At 40.1% G+C, this 22,479-nt stretch overlaps 2 protein-coding genes across 2 annotated transcripts; one reads left to right on the top strand and one right to left on the bottom strand.

Moving 5' to 3' along the window:
* Positions 1-1,046: 1,046 nt before the first annotated feature.
* LOC136202783 (uncharacterized) lies at positions 1,047-6,057 on the top strand. The gene is made up of 6 exons (XM_065993654.1): positions 1,047-1,375; positions 2,849-3,838; positions 4,076-4,249; positions 5,234-5,376; positions 5,610-5,720; positions 5,824-6,057. The coding sequence occupies exons 1-6, from the start codon at positions 1,247-1,249 to the stop codon at positions 5,906-5,908; spliced, it is 1,632 nt and encodes a 543-aa protein (XP_065849726.1). The 5' UTR covers positions 1,047-1,246; the 3' UTR covers positions 5,909-6,057.
* A 577-nt stretch (positions 6,058-6,634) lies between these two features.
* On the bottom strand, positions 6,635-9,373 carry LOC136202208 (uncharacterized). Its single transcript, XM_065992707.1, has 5 exons — positions 8,869-9,373; positions 7,482-8,219; positions 7,307-7,386; positions 7,155-7,226; positions 6,635-7,071 (listed from the first exon to the last, which is right to left on the bottom strand). Exons 1-5 carry the CDS (start codon positions 9,190-9,192, stop codon positions 6,795-6,797), a joined length of 1,491 nt encoding a protein of 496 aa, XP_065848779.1. The 5' UTR covers positions 9,193-9,373; the 3' UTR covers positions 6,635-6,794.
* Between the last annotated feature and the right edge of the window lie 13,106 nt (positions 9,374-22,479).

Here is a 22,479-nt window from a genome sequence, read left to right as displayed (position 1 = left end):
AATGTATCCAAATAAAAGATCAAGGGCTTAATAAACCAAAAAATAAAAGGTCAGGGGCCTAATGATGCTTTTTGCCTTAATATATTATAATGAAGAACTTAGATTAAAAGAAAATAATTAGTACATAAAAGTCTTAAAATTGATGTGTATTACAAATGGGAAAATAAACTAATTTATAGTAGTAGATTTACAAAATGAATGATTCTAACTACACGTATCTTTAACCATCACATGTGTATAATTAATACATGTTTAGTTATTGATGGATATCCATTTAATTTGATAGATATTCATTTAATGCGGTGTGCATTCATTAAATAATTATTAACTTAATCCTGTGAGTTGCTACTTACCGTCCCCATTTTCCTACTTACCGCCCATATTTTTCCACATTTACCCCCACCTTTTTTTTTAATTTTTTTTGTTGATGGCGGGTCTGTCACCCGCCAGTCCCTATGTAATGGCGGGTCTTGGACCCGCTATCCCAAGTGTGCGGATGGGTCTAAAACCCGTCCGCACAAGAGCAAAGGCGGGTCATTACATAGGGACGGGCGGGTGACGGACCCGCCATCCCAAGTGTGCGGATGGGTCTAAAACCCGTCCGCACAAGAGCAAAGGCGGGCCATTACATAGGGACGGGCGGGTGAGGCACCCGCCATCCCAAGAATAGGGCCGGGCCTTTCGGCCCGCCAAGACAAAAATAGTTAAAAAAAAGGAGTGAGGGCAAATTTGGAAAAAAGAGGCGGTAAGTATGAAAATAGGGACGGCAAATAGCTATACCCTTATTTTATAACATGATTATTAACTTAATTTTAATTATTTTATTAATTTGATTTTACAATTTCGTATGACGGTTTATGTTAGCCGATTCGAATCATTTCGGAACTAAGAGTTGATTTATTGGAAATGAAAAATAGGTAGAAAATGTATGTTTGTTTGAAAAGCTTAGTGATGATAGGTGGTACAGTAGAGTGTGTATATTAAATTTGAAAAAAGGTGGTGTGTCAAATAACTTGTGGAGGCATGTGGCACCGAATATGGGTCTTCTTTAATTATTTTCTAAGAAATTAAAATCCGAACTTTGTAGTTCTTTCTTTCTTTCTTCGCCTCAAATAATTCAATTTCAAACCCACCATTAAAACACACCTCTCTTTCTCTCTCTCTCTACATTCCTCCATTATCACCGTCAATTTCTCAGCCTTTCTTCTCATCCTAACTAAAAAAGATTTCATCTTTCTATCTAAATATGGGTACGGGCAGTAGCCGTCTGGGGCGCCGCCCATCTCGGCCCCGACTTAATCGCAGCAGCCGCTCCAGCTCCAGCTTCTTCTCTTCTCTCATCTGTGGTGGCTCCTCTTCTCGCGCTACTCTTCAGGTTAACTCTAATCAAGAATATCTTTATTCCACTTCTTTCTTCTGTTTGATATTTGATATTACTTTCCCCCCTTTTCAAATATCTTCAATCAGCTTTGATTATCTTTTCTGGGATTGATCATTCGTGTTCAATGATCTGTCCCATTCCTACCTTCTTGGACTGTATATCTTATTCAAAAACATAAAGATAACAGAACAAGACTAAGATAGGAAGAAGGCCCAATTTGTGTTTTCTCCAATTTTGAAGCTTTTCTTAAAAGATTTTTCACTGTTGGGTTGTTGGCGAATGATAATCTGATGCGGAAGGTCTGGATAATTCTAGGTTTGTTGAAGCTGCATATTTATTTTGAAGCATTTGACTTCCCATTTTCTTGGGGTTCGTGCTGTGTTCGTTTTATGACATTGGGTTTTTAACTGTACTGTTCAATGTGGCTTATTGCCACAATCTTGAGATATTCCTTATGAACCTTTTACCTTGATTACAGTTCAAGAAATTGAAATCAAAATGTCCGTTTTTATATATTTGATGTTTTAGCTAACTCTAAGTCTATGAAGTTTGGGGATAGAGAACTAAATTAATGATGTCCTTCACTACTAATTATGCGTTGTTTCTTATTTTAAATGGATTTCAATCATAATTAGGAAGTAGTCTTAAATTATCAGATATGAAAGGATGAAAGATTGAACAATTGATGATTGCAATGGCCTGAAATAAATTATTGCTTCATTTAGTTGAGCAGCAGTATAGCTGATTCTTCATTTCATTTGATATCTCGTTGTACCGAACTAGTACTACTACTCTTTGTTGTGATTCGACCTGCTTCCAAGTAATGTTCCAAAACATTTCGTTGAATTTGACTTTCAGCATGGGAAACTTTACTACTCTTGCTCTGATTTTTTCTTTTATTTGTTGCTATTATATGGGGATGATACCTTGTGTTACGTCTTTATGTTCTATCACTGAATACTTCTACTGAAATTGGAAATTTCACACTTTCGGTGTTCAAGTGACCTTCAGTTACATTTTTCACCTTGATTGATTGGTAAACTTTTAGAGAAGCTTGTTATGGAGAATTTTGTGAATGTGTAAATGTGTGATACAGGCTGTATCCTGGTTCATAATAGGGCTGTCAATTTCTGACACGAGAACACGGTTTACAGAGATAGCCTGCTTGACACATCATCAGGCTTGACACGATTGTCATTTTTGTATCATTTATATCATATATAATCACGTGGAATATATAGAGACATACAACACGATTATGGCAAGATAATGCATTTTGACACCCCTAGTTCATAAATCATAAACAAGATTGTCTCTCTAATTATTAAATGGTGTTACAGTATCCGCCCGTCACTTTATTGGCTCTTGTGCCTGTCTTGAGCATTGTAGAGATATTTTTTCTAAGACTTTTGAATGTACTATTTTTATGTGTTGAAAATCCTAGCATTCATTGTACTTTTGCAACAGATGGAAAATTATGCAGAAGAAATACTGGTGAATTCTGCAAAGCGTCATGACCTGATTGCCAGTGAGACCTCGAATCCTGCAAGCGATTATTCTTTTGTTTCTGGTACAGGAACAGGTTCTACCAGTTCTGTTACTGTATCTGGAGCGTCACGTGGACACAGTACTACAGCCAGTGAGGGAAGTCCTGCTGAAGATGGTTCCAGAAATATTGAGACAACTGATCAAAGAAAATTCTTATCCGAAAGTAGGGAGGAGCTATTTACTCCGGATCAGGTATGTGATAACTATTGTCACACTGAATACTGTAGGAATAGAAGTAGTGCTGAAGCTAGTACTTCGTTTAAAGAACAAGAATCTTCAGATCCTGTCTCTGTAATTCTTTCGGCTAACAAGGATGTAGTCGATGACATTGACAATTCAGAGAACAAGGGTGTTTCTCACATCTGTCCAGAAATCATACATCCGAGTAGTTCATCTCCCGAATGGCTTGGCGACTCTCATGCCGATGGGATGCCGATTGAGACTCATGTGGATGAAGCTACAGATGTCTTTACTTCTGATTCTGTTCTACATAGATCAGATGTTCCAGTAAATGTTCACTCTCTAGGAGATGAGGCCTTGCAAGAAGCAATTCCTTCAGGGTTAGGAATTCTTGTTGCCGATAGGGAACAACGTCAGGGAGATGGAGGTTTACTTCAAGTAGATGTTGTGAGCATCTCTTCTAGCATTTTGTCTGGTAGCTTTGCTGATACAAGTGGTCGTGCGGGCAGAAGAAACAGTAGAAGACTATTTTGGGATGCATTTTCAAGACGCAGCTCAAGGAGGCATTTTGATTCTCCAACCATTGTTTTCTCAACGGATAATACTGATGAACTCCTATCTCATGATAGATGGCTACTTGATTTTAGTGGTGATATTTTTGATGATGGGATAGGCAGTGATTCTGGATTGCTAGGTAGTAGAGGACGAAGAAGGCAGTCAAGATCCGAGGTGATTTTTTTAGTGTTTTAGGCAGACTATTTATTTTTTTAGTGCAATGCTTTAGATTTTTGTTTAAATATTTTCATAGACTGCAAAATTACAACCTTTTGGTTGAAAGCCTTAAATCAATGGCACCCTTTAGCAATTATGAATATACATTTGATATTTACCTCATAAAAGCTTTCTGGAATAGTGTTTGTCTTTGTTGTGACATTTTGTTGTCCTGTATTCTTTTGGATTGTGTAGTTCTGGGAAAGACTTCGTGATGGCCTTGATGACCATGGTAGGAGAACTTCATATTGTCCATCTGGTCTCCATCCTGATGGTACATGCTCATGTGAACCATTCTCATCGACTCAAGAGCCCAGCACCCGTGAAAGTATATCACGAATTGTGATGCTTGCTGAAGCTCTATTTGAGGTAGATTTCCTTGATCAATTGATTCATGTCAGTATACAATTTTTTTTGCTAGTAACAGGCTAGTTACTTGACATATTATTGGGGGTATATATTTCATAGATAATGCATAGAATATACATGATGATGGTTGTGGGCAAACAGTCGACTAGTGTAAGCATAAGTAGTTTTACGCTTTCTATTGTGGATTGTGCTATTGGGCACTGTGATGGAGCTATACATAAGTTGTGGTTAGGATTGAAATGCTAGTGAATGCCTTTTTCGTGGAATTCTGTTATCAATATGATTGCGGTTGTGTCATGTGTCTTTGTACCCTAAAATCCCTTGCTTCTTGTTTCGTAGAAATATTTTTGTCTTTGCTAATTTTCTATGAAAAATATTTAGAACTCGTGAGACAGTGTCCTCACTTCATATTTAGAACTCGTTAGAGAGAGTCTTCACATTGTATCACAGTGTCTGGGGTTTTAACTTGATGATTGATGATTTTTATTGATATTATATCTCCTATTTATAACTATAAGCTTAAAAGGCAGAAAAGGAAACTTAAACAACTAAAGAAAATCCTATCCACATAGAATTCTTTTTATTGAAACTAACTACTTAGAAATCCTAATTCAAATAGGAGTCATGCTTTCATAAACAATTATTTATATTCTTTCCTAAACAATTGAACTTCTGTCTGGGCCATGGTTGATGGGCTTGGTCTCGAGACAATTTGTCTCTATGTGTCGGCTGCAAGGGTGGGGCCAACAAATCCGTTCCTTAATCACGAGATTTGATTATTACATCCAATGGATACAGCTTTATGCTATCTATGGTTAATATTCTGTTCGTTCTGAGTTTCTAACCATTGGATATGTGCTTTATGGATCTTCCATGATTGAGTTTCACTTTCCTATCTAGCTATATATACAGTGGGCGAAGTTTCACTTTCCCATCAAGCTATATACTTCGCCTATTGTTATAAAGTTCTTTTGTGCGATGCAGGTTTTGGATGAAATTCACCGCCAGCCTGTGTCACTTTCCCTATCTATGATGTCCCTTCCAGCACCGGAATCTGTCGTCGACTCTTTCCCACTTAAGAATCACATAAAGGTGAACAAAGTTGAGGGCAACGATGATATCGAACAGTAAGTGCCTACTTAAATAAACTTGGTTCTGTATAGAAGTATGATATAACTTAAGATGCAAACTTTGCAACTCTGTATGTGTGCATGCCTTCATTGTTCTTAACGTATTGAAAAAACTACGAATCAAGTTGAAGTACCAAATGAACTTTTTTTAATTCTATTAGACTGAGGATGCGAAGTTGTTTATCTTTTTCTCTTCCCAATGCATTACATAAGACAACCTAATGAAACAGGTGTTACATTTGTCTGGCTGAGTACGAGGAAGGTGACGAAATAAGAGTTCTTCCATGTAAGCATGAGTATCATATGTCCTGTGTGGATAAATGGCTTAAAGAGATACATGGGTAATGTGAATACTGCTCTTGGATTCATTTCTATGATTTCCTTATTGACAGCTATTCATAATTTCCTTTTTGTGTGGTTGGTTGATTTCTCGCGTTTTTACAGGGTATGCCCACTCTGTAGAGGAGATGTTCGTCATGGAGCCAATGAGTCTACTGTAGCAACTAATTCAGAAATTGCTTCTCTTTGATGTGATTGTACCTGGATAATGTAAATATCAAACCTTTATCTTGTTACCTTTTTTTCTTCCTTAGATTTGCTCTCAATTTGTAGTAGCCGACTTGTGGCGTTATATTCTCTATAAAAGGCAATTATTAAAGGGAGGATTTATTGGCTTCATCTGCTGATGTTGACTGGCAGTCCTTTGAGTAGCAAAATAATGCAATGTTTATTTAATAGTTAAGATGATATAAATCGCCATGGAAAATTAATGGGATAGTGGCCATTCCTTGAGAAGTTAGAAATTGTTTTTCCAACAGCTATCTCCTTTTCTAGTTTGGCTACTCTCCCATGATAGACCCTTGAACAGCCTGGCCCTTGGCTGAGTGTTTCTTCAGAATCCTTTTCCTTGACCATTTCTGGAAAGAGTTGTTTACTTCACAAGGCAGCTAACTGAGTTTTAAGGTCTGTTTGTTTTGGGGTTAGAGGAGGTTAATTAATGGGTGGTTATTTAGCTAACCTTACTTGGAAATGAGTTTAAATGGAGGTGAGGGTTAAATGAAGGTTTAGAAATCCCAATTTCAGTCTCACCAAATTGGCGAGATTTGGAGGTTAACTAAATAACATCCCCTCCCTTTAATAAACCTTGTCAAACTTTCATTCCAGCATTAGTTCAACTTACCTTAAGTTCTCGATTTTGATTCCTATGATGAAACCTATTAATGGTCAAAGATGTAACATTTTTGGACTTGGCTCATGACTTCGAAAGATCTACATTGAAGTTGCGGAAGAACAATGTTATTCTTCTTTCATTTTTCATACATGACTGATTTTAATACAACAAAGAAGATAAGCTGCCTTCTACAAGCATATAGATATAGATTGATGCATTAATAGTACATCAAAGGTTATAGATACTAGACTGCATGCCTTGGGGACCAAAAAGGATTTTGGTATTCAGGTGCCTCTTTCTGTTTATTTCCATTACTTTCACTGTAATCATGATGAGAGAAGAGATTTGGATGACAGTTTTCATCAACATCATCATCATCTTCAAATGTTGTCCATCTCTTAGAGTTGTTGATGTGTTTTTCTCTAGCAGCATTTTTCATGTTCTCCATTTCTCCAACATGCTCCTTGAACTCTTTCTTCACCACATCCAATACCACATCCCCATATCGCTCGCACCATGACCTGACCAATTCAAACATTACCAATCCAATGAACTGCTATTCTCACAAAATCCATATATAACAAGGGAAAAGAAGCTGTCTCACTTGGGAAAGAACTGTTTGAGATCAGCCTTGTCAACTGGAAGTTTAGTAGATATTGCATCCATTTGGTCATCCCTGTTACAACCACAGAAGCATTTGCAAAGTTCTCTTCTCAATGAAGATTCAAAAATCACAAGATATAATAAAATGCTTACGAGAATTTGAGATTGGGGTTTGTGGTGCATAATTCAGTTTGAATTCTTGATAGTTCCTTCTTTATTTTATCCCCTAAAACCTGCACAAACATAAACATACAAAATGAGCAAAGTTAAAAGTCTCAAGTGATGTAGTGGCTTGAAAAGATAAAAGAATGTCAATAAAGTAGCAAACCTTATCAATGAAAAAATCAGAAGCAGATCCATCAGAATGAAGCTTCTTCTTAATCAGTTTAATGTCTGGTCCTTCTCCAATTGGGCTATTAACAAGATTGCAAGAAACTGGGCTATCTGATCTTTCAGTATTGAGTGGCAGAGGAGCAGTCTCATCTTCTGAATCACTTTTCTTCCATTTCTTAAATCCATCAAAGCCCCATTGCTTTTTAGCTGATTTTGATACTCTCTCTTCACCATTATTATCATTCACAGCACAATCATTGTGATCCTTTTGGAATAGAGTCTTGAAAGGTTTCCTTTTTGCCTTTTCAGTGCTTCCTGTAGTTGTTTCCTTTCTAGATTCGTTTGCCAGGCTTTCTTGCATCAGAATTGATTTAGTTTCAGTCTCATTATTAACAGCGATCTGAGAGGAGAATTTTGCTTCAATTTCAAATATACTTCTATCATCTTTGTGCTTAGATGATCCAAACCCAAAAGCTGAAGCTGCTCCTTTGATTTGCTTGATTGCTGAAGTAGGCTTTAATCTGTTTTTGGTGGGTGTATTTTCTTTCTTCTCATGATCTTTTAAGTCAATAACTGACCACTCATCTTCTGGATTCTCTTTTAGACTCTTTTGGCCAGAAATTATGACATTTCTTGTTTCAATTTCAGCACCTTGAACTGCTAGTCTTTGTAGCAATGGTCTTTTTGAGGAATGATATTCATCTTCTGATATACATTTTGCATACAACAATTCCTAAACCAAGAAGAAGAAAAAAAGAACAACATTTCTTAGAAATGATTATCACGGCAGGAATAAAAAAAAGTCAATTGCAGACTCCATTAGTAGCAGTGACAGATCTAACATCTTATGTCTGCACCACCTAAGCTCCAATAGCATATTCCTATTTGGCTAAATTTGTGTCTCATAAAAACATGTAATCAAATTAACGGAAAATTGACTTTTGTTGGATCCGAAGTTAATAGAGTTTGAAATTGTTTCATCTAGGAAACATTAGTTCTAACCATTCTTAAATCAGTTATTCCCTAGATTATTAGATCTAAATCAGTTTGAAATGATCAACAAAAGCAGAAATTAATTTATTCCTAAATTGGAATTTTATCCTAAATCAGATACTCCCTAATAATCATATATCTAAATTGGAATTTTACCCCTAAATTTTATCATTTTCCAAGCAAATACAGGAACTTTGCTACGATTTCAAGCATGGAAACAACATTGGATCAGAGTAAAATTAATCTTTCTCAGATTACTTGCGACAAAATTGGCTCTTATCTCTTAAAGCCCAATTAGGTTCAATCAGATAAACAAGAACAGGAAAAGACCTAGCACATCTATGGTTTTCCAGATAGAATATGATCAGCGAAAGCAGAAATTAATTTACCTGCAAAAAGAGCAATTTATCTCTCAAAATGACAGGCTGTTCATGTTCAGGCGGAGAAGCAATAAGAGTATCAAGCAAATGAGTTCGGAAAGCTGAAACCTCAGACTCAGCTAAGATTCCTTCTTTGTGGAGACCTATCAAATTTAAGATCTGGTGATAAGAATCCTGCTGCCATTTCAAGTTATCAGATTGAAGCTTCGACAGCTTGTTCTCCGCCGCTAGGAATTTCCTTTTCTTAAAGGAAAAAGGAAGAATGTTCTTGCAAAGAGAGGTGATCGAATCATGGAGACTGGAGTAGTAAGTCGGAGTGTAAGTGTACACCATTTTTGATCTCTTGGCTTCTTGTACTGAACCAGAGAAGAATGAATTTAACCTAGATTGATTGTAATTTTTGTGCGTTGCCAGAGCTATGAGTTGAAAAAATTTGAGGATTTGTTTTTCTCTTTTAGCTTTCGGAATTGGGGTTTTTGAGTTGAGGAATTTGAATAACGGGTGCTGAAACGGTCACTTGAAACTAGCCGTTAGGGGACGAAGGTGACTTATGATTATTAGTTTTCCATTTTATGACATTGACGTGGCAATTAGCGCCAACCTGCTGTAAAAGCGTCAATTTGTGGGCCGAGTCCGGTTTCGGGCTAGGCAAGCCCATATTTGTATCCTCTTAATGCTGGGAAATTTACATATAAATTCACTTTTAAAAACTTGTCTATAATTATGTCAAATAATAATTATGAATTATATCAAACTAGTAAAATCAGTATTTTTAAATATATTTTAAGAATTAGAATTTATAAATTAAGAGTCTAGAATATATTTTCTAGGATTTAGAATTTATGAATTGAGATATAAAATTAATGACATATTTCGACGGGGGTGCTAGGGGTGCGTCGGTGCCGTTGGGGGCTTCTAGGGATGCGGCGGCCGATCGGGGGCTGGAAGGTGTTGGTGCCGCGGCCGCGGCCCTGGACTCGTTTTTCGCGGAGGGACGCGCGCATGATTCCGGAGTTAGAGGGCCGCTTCCGGTGCTTGGGCCACAGGGAGTACCGGCCGTCTCTCCCCAGCAGGATGAGCATGCCGTGCGACTTTCGTTGGCCGCGCAAGCCGCGCAAGCCGCACAGACTGCGCAAGCCGCTCAAGCGGGAGTTTCCGTGGATTTGGGAGGCCCCTTCTGGAGGGATAAGTTGCTAGGGGTGTCAGAGGAGGATCCCATGATGGAGGTGGATGCTTTTGAGAATGATTCCGGGGATTTTCTCTCTGATTCCGATTCTAAGGATGGAGAGCCTGATAACCCGCTGTGTCCTAGGATCCGGCTGTCCTCAGATGACAAGCGGGTCATGAGATCGAAGTGGAAATTGGCGTTAATCGTCACTGTGTTGGGGAAAAGGATCAGTTTCAATTATTTTGCCCAGAGGATCCAGGCTCAATGGGCAAAGAAAGGAAAGGTTACTATCACAGACCTTGAAAATGACTATTATGTCATTAAATTCACAAGGGCTGAGGATTTCAATGCTGTTGTGAATGGTGGTCCGTATATTATCTCCAATCATGTGTTGGCTCTGAGACCTTGGGTCCCAAATTTTGATCCCCATGATTGCTCTGTTAACAGGATCCTTACTTGGGTTAGGTTCCCGGGCCTACCTCTTGAATACTACAGTGATAGGTTCCTGAACAAGATTGGTAGCCTTGTTGGGAAAGTCCACCATGTTGATAAGACTACCATTGGGGCAGTGAGAGGCAAGTTTGCCAGGGTCTGTATCGATATTGATCTCGCTAAGCCTCTTCTTTCTCAGTTCTGTACTCAAAACAAGGTCTATCATATTGAATATGAAGGTATACACAACATCTGCTATGAATGTGGTATGTTTGGCCATATCCTTGAGGGTTGTCCTAAGAGGAGGAAGGACGTGGAGGAGTTGGTGCAACCTATCATAGGCGAAGCTGAGAAGAGTCAAAGGGAAGTAAGGAGCTTTGGCCCATGGATGCTTGCTAAGAGGCCAGTGAGAAGGAAGCCACGGGCTAATGTTAATGCTAATCATTCACCAGATATCAGTATGAAGATGACTACTCTCCAGATTGCTCCTGAGATCAAGGTCAGACCCCCGGATATTAAGAAGGGGATTGAGACTGGAGTGCACTCAGCTTCGGGTTCCGGGTCAAGGTTCGGTGTTTTGTCTATGGAGGAAGATCAGGACTCGGATCCTTCTGATAAGCAGATTGATTTAAGCATGCCTGGTCTGGAGTCGGTAGAGCATGCCTCTAGTCTGGGTAATTCTATTAATCCTCTCTTTGTCTCTAATGCTTCTGCTAAAGGCAAAGAGATTCCCCAGTCTATACTGTCAGCTGGGAAGGGTTTGAGTAGGGAGGCGAGTACTCTACATCCTCCTGTTGATGCTCCTATTGGTAAGACTATAGGAGTGAGTAAGTTAAACATGAAGAATCCCAAAGGGAAACCTAAAAAGAACCTTCATGGTTTGAATTCTTTGGATAAAAGGGGTCCTTCTGGGACCGCCTCTAGGCTCTCCGGAGCCCCGAACAAATACCTGATCTAGGGTTTGGGCCTGCGTCTGTAGTCTCCCCCTCTGATGGACTTCTTCGTTTGGAATGTTAGAGGTGCGGCGAGCAAGGCTACCCGCATTCATGTCAATGATCTCATTAAACAGTTTAACCCTTCATGCTTTGTCCTTCTTGAGACCAAGGTTAGTGGAGCCAAAGCAGATGAGGTGGTTAGAAAGTTTAAGAATTGGAATTGCGTCAGGTCGGAGGCTACTGGCCGGGCAGGGGGGATTTGGCTCTTTTAGAAGCCAGGTCAAGTCAATATTGATATTGTTACTATGGACAGTCAATTCATCCATAGTAAGGTGTGTTACCCGGGTAATAAACCCTTCTTTATTACCTTCGTCTATGCTGATCCTGTTTCGACTAACCGAAGAAGGCTGTGGGAGATCCTTCATTCTTTTAGCTCTAACATGGTGGAGGCGTGGTTGGTTGCCGGGGATTTTAATGACATTGCCCTCTTGAGTGATCAGAGAGGAGGGGGTAATCATTATGTGAACCGGTGTCTTAATCATAAGCAAAGTATGGATATGTGCGGGCTTTCGGACCTGGGTGCTGCTGGCCACAAATTTACCTGGAAAAGGAATAGTGTGTTTGTTAGGTTGGATAAGGTGTACGCTAATGTTGCAGCGATTTATAGGTTTCATGAGGTCAAGGTACTTAATCTCCCTTTCCGTCACTCAGACCATTGCCCTATCCTCATTAATTTGGTCAAAGGAAATCGGCTGAAAGGTAATAGACCTTTTAGGTATCTGGTGGCTTGGGAGTCTCACCCCGAGGTTAAGGATTTCGTTAAAAGCAATTGGCATCCCCACTCTGATGTTCTCCTCGCTACTGAGGAATGCAGGAGGAATGTGGCTGTTTGGAATAAAAATACTTTTGGTCATATTATCAGGAGGAAGAACAAACTCTTGAGGAGAATGGAAGGTGTTCAGCGTTGCTTGGAGGTTCGTTTTGATCATAGCCTGAATGGTCACCTAAGAGCTCTTCAGAACGAGTTGGAAGCTGTGCTTAGACAGGAAGAGCTTCTGTGGTTCCAGAAATCTAGGAAGGCTTGGATTCAAGACGGGGACCGGAATACCAGGTTTTTCCACCTCTCAATGATCATTAGGAGACAGCGAAATAGGATCGAGGCTATTAAAGACGCCAGTGGTGAGTGGATTTTTGAGGAGGAGGACATTCGGCGCCTTGCCCTTGATTTCTACAAGGACCTGTTCAGAGAGGAAGCTGTGGACCTAGAGAGTGCCCACTCTGGCATTTCCTTTCCTCGTTTGGGGGAGGATGCTATTAATAATGCTTTCCATCCCATTGAGCTTAAAGAGATTGATCTGGCCTTCTCCAGCATCGGTTCCACTAAGGCTCCTGGTATTGATGGTATCCCCGCTAGTTTCTATCATAAACACTGGGACACTGTTAAAGAGGGTATATACAGCTTTGTGTTAGGTGTCTTTGGTGGTTCGAATGATATCAGTTTGGTTAATAAAACCCTCCTTGTCTTGATTCCTAAGGTTGCCAAGCCTTCTTCCTTTCTCCAGATGAGACCCATCAGTCTTTGTAATGTCTTGTATAAAGCTATTACTAAGATTGTGGCTAATAGAATCTGGAAGATCCTTCCGGATATTATCAGCCAAAATCAAGGGAGCTTTGTTCCTGGAAGACAATTGATGGATAACGTTGTTATTGCCCAGGAGGTTGTCCATTCTATGAAGATTAAGAAAGGCAAGAAAGGGATCGTGGCTCTCAAGCTGGATCTGGAGAAAGCCTATGATAGGTTGAACTGGAGCTTTCTTCTGGATAGTTTAGCCAAAGCTGGTATCCCGGAGAACTGGAGGAATTGGATTGGAAAGTGTATCTCCTCTCCTGTTTTCCAGGTTATGATCAATGGGGATATGTCGGATGAGTTCTCTCCATCCAGGGGTATTTGTCAAGGGGATCCTATGAGCCCCTTCCTTTTTGTTATTGCCATGGAAAGATTGTCTCACCTGATCCAAGAGGCGGTGAGCAAAGGGACTCTCCACCCTGTTTCCATCAACAGACATTGCCCCCCTGTTACCCATTTACTCTTTGCTGATGATGTCATGCTTTTTGTGGAGGGTAATGAGGAACAAATTAAGGCTGTGATGGATATCCTCGACTGCTTTTGTGAGGCTTCTGGCCAGAAGATTAACATCCATAAATCCCGTATGCTTTGTTCCAAGAATATGGATAATAGCTTGTGTAGAAGACTGAGTGAGATGTCTGGCATTCCCCTGACTCAATCATTTGGGAAATACCTTGGGGTCCCTCTTCATAGTGACAGGGTGTCCAAAGCCTCTTTTAAAGACATTTTGGACAAATCTAACGGTTTGTGTGCTAGCTGGAAAGCTAATTCTCTTTCCCTTGCATGTCGCCTTACTTTAATCCAGTCTATCAACTGCGCTGCTCCAAATCACATCATGCAAGCCTGTAAGCTCCCTGAGCCGATCCTCAACGACCTTGATAAAATTAATCGGCATTTTCTGTGGGGAGAGTCTGGGGATGGGAGGAAGATTCACCTGGTCCCTTGGAAGGAAGCCTGCCAGCCTAAGAGCAGGGGGGGTCTTGGTATAAGGCAAGCTAAGGACAATAATAAAGTCCTGTTAATGAAGCTTCTTTGGAGAATGTGGCAATCCCCCTCCTCCCTTTGGGTTCGTCTTCTGTGCGGCAAGTATAGGAAAGATAGAATCTTTGGTGGCCCGAAGGAGAGGGTTGTCAGCTGTTCCTTCCTCTGGAAAGGGCTTAGTGCTGTTTTTGCTGAGTTCTGTATGGGGATTGGCTTGGAGGTGGGTAATGGGAGATCCATTAGTTTCTGGTATGACACCTGGATTGGTGACAAACCATTGATTGAGGTGTGCATCGCCCCTCCGCCGAATGATCTCCTCTCCTAGAGAATTGCTGATGTGGTGGACTCGGAGGGAGACTGGATCTGGTCTAAGTTCGACTCCTTTCTTAGCCTGGAGACCCTCCTTAATATTAGAGGTGTGAAGATTAGTAATCAAGAGGAGGATAAGGACAGACACTGTTGGGCCTTGACTAATAATGGTTCTTATTCTTGCAAATCGGCCTATGAAGCTTTTACCCCTAATAGGGCTGATCCTCCCTTGGAAATTTGGAAGTCCATTTGGGCCCTCAAAGTCCCCTACCGCATTAGGAGTTTCCTATGGCTGGGAGTCAAAGACAGGCTCCTCATGAATGCAGATAGACACAGAAGGCACTTGGCTGTATCTGGTGCATGTAACAGATGCAGCGGCCATATGGAAACCTTGTGCCATGCTTTGAGGGATTGCCCGAATAGTAGAAAGGTTTGGGAAGGGGTCCTTCCTCACCACATCCTTCCTTCCTTTATGGGGTTCTCTGATATTGACTGGTTTTCTGAAGGCGTTAATGGGAATTTGTTGGCCAGTATGGAGCACGGGGCTATTCTCTTCGCTATTATTTGTCACCAAATGTGGAAATGGAGGAATGAAGAGTTATTTGCTGAGAAGACTGTCTTTATTCCCGACCTCCGGTTTTACTTCTCGAAAAAACTCTCTGTTATTACAAAGAGTTTTGAAGGAGAGCCCCTGGTTCACCCCTCCCCGGTTAAAGAGGTCCAGTTAGTTGGTTGGAGGAAGCCCAGGGAAGGGGTTGTCAAGTTGAATACGGATGGCTCCTGCCTTAGTAATGGCAGAATTGATGCTGGTGGAGTTCTTCGGGATGCTGGTGGCGCCTGGCTGGCTGGGTTTACCCATAACTTAGGTACGGGCTCCTCCTTTACTGCGGAGCTCTGGGGGATCTTGTCTGGCATTAAACTTGCCATTCGCATGGGTGTTAAAAGACTTTCGGTGGAGTCTGACAATTTGGAGGCTATCAACAGGATTTCGGATAGACAGGCTGTTTGTCTTAAGAGTCAGAATCTCATTAAAGCCATCTTGAGGCTTCGTCCTGCCTTCGATTCTCTTACCTTCTCCCATATTTATAGGGAGCAAAACCGCGTGGCGGATCGCTTGGCAGCTGCTGGGCATGGGGGGATGTTAGGTGTTTCTACCCTTTCCGTTCCTCCTTCTTTTCTGTTACCTTCTCTTCTTGAGGATAGGATTGGGGTCAGTCTTCCTAGACTGATCCCGGGTTAGGTTTTTGTTTGTTTGTTTTTTTCTTCCCTTCTTACAAAAAAAAAAAGAATTAAGTTTGATAATAAGAGAAAGGTAATTTTTTTTATTAGAGGAAAAATTACTCTCTATAATAGGCTTTACAATTTTATTTCATTCAATACAGTCAAATATTTGATGATGATATATTTTTATAATACCATGTTCTTAAACTAATAAAATGTTAGGAAATTTCCACTATCAAGTATCTGAGAATATGCTTAGTAAAATTCAAACCGTGTTCATTAATGAAACAAAGTTGAGAGCAATCAAATGTAGGAATGATCTTTTTTTTTTTAGTTCTAACCTGTAAAACAAAGCTTGATTGGATCTGACCGTTGGGTTAGGCCACTTGACATCAGATTGAATGTATGAAAAGATTAATAAAGCTTTGTCTTTAAGTGCATCCCACATTGCTTGAAGTGATATTTATAAATAAGATCCTTATACATTTAGATATGTCACAAGAAGTATCCCACTTTTGTAAAGGTGAGGACCTCCTTAATGTTTGATCACCGCATACCTGCGCCATCACCAACTAGTCTAGGCCGGGTTGGTGTGGTGTGATATGGACTCTATAGTATCCGACGCCATTTAACTCTAATGGTTCTCCATCATCTAGATATCTTTGATTACCATCTGCACATCATAAGCATGCAAGGGGGGTGTGATATGCGAATAGAAAGGAGATTTGGATGCCAAAGCAACACTGAGCTTGATGGTGTGGACTACTGGATAGGCATAGAGCCATTCTTGAAGAACAACATGTTTATTGATTACAAATGTAATTGGTAATCAATCTGATCTTCAATGTTGGCTCCATGACCCTCTAGTATTCCACTCCATCCATCTACCTCCAGTGTTTCTTTAGCATCCAAATCTCCTTTTGTTGCTATTCGCGTATCACGCCCCCCTTGTACGCTATTCGCACGTCACATCATAATGCCCCCTTGCACGCTATCCTTTTTTGATAGGCAATACAAAGTAGACAACTTATTCAAGTAGACATATATATGTATATTCAAGTGACACATAATTGTTGAAACACCTTTCCACATGATTTTGATTTGACAAAATTATTTAGGTTAATCCATGATTAAGGGACAATTAAATTTAAGTGCTTTGATTTAATTGTACTAATATGTTTGTTCAATGTTGAGCATAAATATAAATGAAAATAGAAATAAAAAGTAAGACAGGACGAAGTCAGCATGAGAACACAGCATAAGCTGAGTGAAGTGCAACTCAGCGTAATAGAAGATAAGTCATCCTCTGAACAGAAGCTTGAAGATCAAGCTAATCAATGAAGCTGAGTGGAACGCAACTCAATATCAAAAGTAGAGAAGTCTTCTTGGGAACTATATCTTGCAGAACGAAGCTGACCATGGAAGCTGAGTAAAAGGGAACTCAGTATCTGAATTGACAACAATCAAAGACAACAGCTATCAAAGTCAAGCTAAGTAATCTTCAAGACAGCGCGAGTGATTCGTTTGCTAAAAGACAAGATCCGACAACTGTCTGCACCAATTCAGAAGCCTTGGAATTATGCATGGATACAGTTTCGAGATGCATGAGTCAACTGTTCGTTAGCTAAAAGACAAACCACCATAAGAAGATGAAACCTACAAGAAGAAGACAAGCCTGCGACTGTGGAATTCAGACGACAAGATTGGCCTGCAAATCTGAAGCTGACCAGAACATGTCGCCAAAAGGAGCCGTTTGAATCCAACGGATAATTTCAGATTCAAATGATTGTGCTTAAAGGTTGTATACTTCTTGGATCTTTATCCAATTGCCGAAATACAAGAGAACAAAAAGCATATATACAAAAGCACACCAAAACAAGAAAAAGATCTTACACCAAACTTCCATATCTGTGTAAATGCTAGAGTGATTTTTTGTAATCATCTAAAGTGTTCTTTGTCTAAAGAGGAACAATTTTGTATCAATTGTAGAATTGAGAGAGTTGTGCTGAGTACTCAGTTTTAAGTACTCAGTGGTAGAGAAATATAGGTGTTCGGTTATAGCACTTAGTAGGAGTTGAGTAGACGAATAGAGGACGATACTCTTGCATATTCAACTGCCTTGTAAACGGTTTGTGCTCTACCTTTAAAGAGCTCAGTATTGGATTTAAAAAGCCCGGAGGGATTCTGGGGACTGGACGTAGGCGGAGAGGCCGAACCAGGATAAGTCGTGCTGAGTAATCTCCAACTCTCTTTCAAATATATATCTGTATGCGTTTCTTGCTATATTTACTCGGAATATAAATTGTTTAAGCTGACACTGAGTAAATCAGGGTGCTGAGTTGGAAGCTGACCACAAAAGTGTCATTTCCCAACTCACAAGTAAAACAGTTTTAGTCAGTGTCTGACTAAAGCCGTCTTATGCTCCACTCGGCCGCGCTGCCCAAAGCTGAGTTGTGAAACTCAAAGAATTGAAATTAAGTCAGCGTAATTAAAGCGAAAAAGTTATATTAGTTCCTAACCCCCCTTTGGAACTAATCACACGGGACCAACAAGTGGTATCAGAGCCTAATAGCTCACTACTCAAAGATATAACTATCTTGAGCTGATCCCGATAAATGGCTGAGAACAGCACTCGTTTCCTTCTAGGGAACCAAACAACACAGATACTCCCCGAGGGATTATCAATTAGCCGGCCTCCCCTATTATTTGGATCTAATTATACATTCTGGAAGAATAGGATGAAGAACTTTATTCAAGCCACAAACATGAGTGCATGGCTTGCAATAGTTCAAGGCCCATATGTGCCTTATAAAACTGTTAACGATGAGAAAGTTGTTAAGAGTGAAACTGAGTGGTCAGAAGATGACCTTAAAAAATTACAAAACAATGCTTCGGCTATCAATATGCTTCACTGTGCGCTGGATGCTGCAGAATACAATAAGATTTCAGGTTGCAAGTCAGCACAGGAGATTTGGAAAAAGCTTGAAGTAACCTATGAAGGTACAAACAAGGTCAAGGAATCAAAGGTGAACCAACATATGAGATTATATGAGATGTTCGAGATGAACGGCAATGAGGACATCTCTGGAATGAACGCTAGATTCACCAACATCATAAATGAGCTGAAGAGACTCGGTAAGAACTTCACTGAAGAAGAATATGTGAAGAAAATCTTGAGAAGCTTACACAAAAGCTGGCAAGCTAAGAAAACGGCTATGGAGGAAGCTCAAGACTTGACCACATATAAATATGACGAGCTGATCGGATCTCTGCTGACTCATGAGATCTCTATGAAAAACTTCGAAGCAAAAGAAAAGTCAGAAGACAAGAAACAAAAATCACTTGTTATGAAAGCTGACTCAACCGAAGCTGACTCATCAGATGATGAGGAAATGGCCATGTTCACAAGGAAGATGAAGAAGCTATTCAGAAAGAATGAAAAGAAGAGCAAGAGGCCATTCAGAAGAGGCGACAGGTACAAAGCTGAGTCCAGTGACAGCAGATATAAAAAGGACAGCTCCAAGCCTGTCACATGCTTCGAGTGCCATCAAACTGGGCACATTAAGTCAAGCTGTCCCAACTTAAAGAAAGAAAAGAAGGGAAGCAAAAAGGCAATGGTGGCTACATGGAGTGACAACGATGAGTCAACATCATCTGAAGCTGATGCCACCGAGTCAGCAAACATATGCTTCATGGCCGATGATGCTGCTGACCTCACTCAATCTGAGCAAGATGACCTCTTTGAAGAATCTGAACAAGAGGAATACTCAAATGAGGTAACATCCTTACACTTGCTTAGAAATGAAATGATTAACGCCCTGAGTGATTTGTATACACTGACTAAAAAGTGTAACAAGAAAATAAAAGCACCCAGCAGGCGCTATGACGAGATTGAAGAGGTCAAACTTAGTGACCTTCGATATCTTCTCCAAGACAACTCAACTTTGCATAGCAACATGGAAATTATGCACAAGTTTGTCTCGGAAGTCCAATCAGATTCAAAGAAACTGAGAAAGGACGTCACAAACCTACAGAACCAAATAAAAGGTTCAAACAAATCCCATACTGAGTACTCAGGTACTGGTCAGCGCAGACAATTCACTCAGTGTGACTGTTGTGGGAAAAGGGGACACACAACAGATGTGTGTTGGTATAACAAGCGGATTGTCCAATGTGACTTATGCGGAAAGAAAGGACATACCACTAAGGTATGTTGGCATGCTCAACACAATGGTGCTGACCAAAGACAAAGTCACCCTAAAAGGGTAACTCATTGTGACTTCTGTGGTAAACAAGGCCACACCATAAAAGTATGCCGTCACAAATTAAAATATGACTTTGCACCTGTCTATGCTAACAAACGAGGACCCAAAAAGAATTGGGTACCTAAAGATGAATGATTCAAAATGCAGGTGAGCCCGAGGTGCGTGGAGAAGTCAAAGCTTTGGTATATTGACAGCGCATGCTCGAGGCATATGACTGGTGATGAAACTTAGTTCATCACACTTGTGTTTAAACGAGGTGGAAACGTAAGCTTTGGAGACAATAAAAAGGGAAAGATAGTAGGATCAGGTACTATCGGAGGTAATCCCACTATTGAGTCAGTCTCCTTAGTTAAGGGTCTCAAATACAATCTATTGAGTGTAGCTCAGCTGTGTGACAGTGGTAGACAGGTTGTATTTGATGCTACTCAGTGTCGGATACTCGAGGGAAAAACAAACAATTTGATTTTAACTGGCCCTCGTGTTGACAACGTATATATGTTGAGTTTAGAAAAAAAAATTCAAAAAATATATGCTTAGTATCTAAAGAGGATAACTCCTGGCTATGGCATAGGAGACTTGGTCATGTAAGCATGGACCTCCTTGCAAAATTAGCTAGAAAGCAATTAGTTGAGGGATTGCCCAAATTGAAATTTGAAAAAGATCAATTATGTAATGCTTGTCAGCAAGGTAAACAAACGAAAAAGTCTTTTCAAAGTAAAAATATTGTCTCAACCAAGAGACCATTGGAATTACTACACTTGGATCTTTTCGGACCTATCCAGCCACTTAGCTTGGGAGATAAGAAATTTTCCTTAGTCATTGTAGACGATTTCTCTCGGTACACTTGGATCATCTTGCAGAGTAGCAAGGATGAAACTTTTGAGATGTTCATAACATTGATTAAAAAGCTTGAAAATGACAAAAACCTAAGAGTAGCTCATATTAGAAGTGACAATGGCAGAGAATTCAAAAACCAACAGTTTGATGAATTCTGTGAAGTCAGTGGCATTGATCATAACTTTTCTGCTCCTAGGACACCTCAACAAAATGGGGTTGTTGAAAGGAAGAACATGACAATAGTTGAAATTGCTAGGACAATGCTGAGCGAAAATAGGCTTCCAAAGTATTTCTGGGGTGAAGCTGTCCACACAGCATGCTATATACTCAATAGGGCTTTAGTTAGACATATTCTTAAGAAAACCCCATATGAACTTTGGAAAGGACGAAAGCCCAACATTGGCTACTTTCGTGCTTTTGGGTGTAAATGTTTTGTACTCAATACAAAAGATAACCTTGCAAAATTTGATGCTAAAGCTGACGAAGCGATCTTTTTAGGGTACTCAACTAACAGTAAAGCATATAGGGTGTATAATAAACGAACTCAAGTTGTAGAAGAGTCTGTCCATATAGAGTTCGATGAAACTGACCCTGCAGGAAAGACAACTCAGTCCGCCGAAGATGAACCGAGCTCAGCTTCCGCTGACCAAACAGGAGCCGCTGAGTCATCAGTACAAGGGCAGATCAAAGGTAAAAACGAAATCGAAATTACCTTTGCTGACCAATCTACTCCTGCAGACATTGTAGAAACACCTATTCCAGACAACTCAACATTACCCAAAGAAATAAAAATTCCAAGAGGACATTCGGAGAAGTCCATTCTTGATGCCGCTGACAACAAGCTGATGACAAGAGATCAGCTTAGAAAGTATCAAGGTAATGTTGCATTCGTCTCAGTGCAGGAGCCAAAGAACTTCTCAGAAGCTGAGCACAACGAACATTGGATCAATGCTATGCAAGAGGAGCTTGATCAATTCAAAAGAAATGAGGTATGAGATCTAGTACCAAAACCTAGGAATCAAAAGACCATAGGAACTAAGTGGGTCTTTAGAAATAAACTAGATGAGCAAGGCAATATGGTCAGAAACAAAGCCCGACTTGTAGCCCAAGGCTATAGTCAGCAAGAAGGCATTGACTACGGTGAGACCTTTGCTCCTGTTGCTAGATTAGAGGCTATACGAATATTGTGTGCATATGCTAGCTACATGAACTTTAAACTATATCAAATGGATGTCAAAAGTGCTTTTCTTAATGGATTTATAAACGAAGAGGTCTATGTTAGTCAGCCTCCAGGGTTTGAAGATCCAAAACTTCCAAACCACATTTATAAACTTAAGAAGGCCCTGTACGGCCTGAAACAAGCACCACGTGCTTGGTACGAGAGGTTGACCAATTTCCTGCTGACCAGGAACTATGTCAGAGGCAAAGCTGACACAACCTTATTCATTAAGAAAAAGGGTAAAAATACTCTGTTGGCACAAATTTATGTAGATGACATAATCTTTGGTGCCACTGATGAATCTATGTGCAAAGAATTTAGTAAATAGATGCAAACTGAGTTCGAGATGTTTATGATGGGCGAACTCAACTTCTTCCTTGGTTTACAAATCAAGCAAGGGAAGAACGACATCTTCATTAGTCAGTCCAAGTACGCCAAAGAAATGTTAAAGAAATTTGATATGGAAGAATGTAAGCCCATATCAACCCCAATGGGTACTGACACTGTCCTTTGCACTGACGAGAAAGGTAAGTCAGTAGATAGCAAGTTATATCGAGGTATGATATGCTCTCTACTTTATCTTACTGCTAGTAGACCTGACATTCAGTACTCAGTATGTTATTGCG

This window comes from Euphorbia lathyris, chromosome 8, assembly GCF_963576675.1.
Source record: "Euphorbia lathyris chromosome 8, ddEupLath1.1, whole genome shotgun sequence".
Taxonomy (NCBI): domain Eukaryota; kingdom Viridiplantae; phylum Streptophyta; class Magnoliopsida; order Malpighiales; family Euphorbiaceae; genus Euphorbia; species Euphorbia lathyris.
This window is presented reverse-complemented; position numbering and strand designations above follow the sequence as displayed.

Excerpts from the sequence above, each read along its gene's own strand:
- LOC136202783 (XM_065993654.1), top strand. The coding sequence starts at position 1,247 with ATGGGTACGGGCAGTAGCCGTCTGGGGCGCCGCCCATCTCGGCCCCGA. Across the intron at positions 3,839-4,075 it reads GAAGGCAGTCAAGATCCGAG|TTCTGGGAAAGACTTCGTGA; the intron begins GTGATTTTTTTA and ends TGGATTGTGTAG. Across the intron at positions 4,250-5,233 it reads TTGCTGAAGCTCTATTTGAG|GTTTTGGATGAAATTCACCG; the intron begins GTAGATTTCCTT and ends TGTGCGATGCAG.
- LOC136202208 (XM_065992707.1), bottom strand. The coding sequence starts at position 9,192 with ATGGTGTACACTTACACTCCGACTTACTACTCCAGTCTCCATGATTCG. Across the intron at positions 7,227-7,306 it reads AACCCCAATCTCAAATTCTC|GGATGACCAAATGGATGCAA; the intron begins GTAAGCATTTTA and ends TGGTTGTAACAG. Across the intron at positions 7,072-7,154 it reads CTCAAACAGTTCTTTCCCAA|GTCATGGTGCGAGCGATATG; the intron begins GTGAGACAGCTT and ends TGAATTGGTCAG.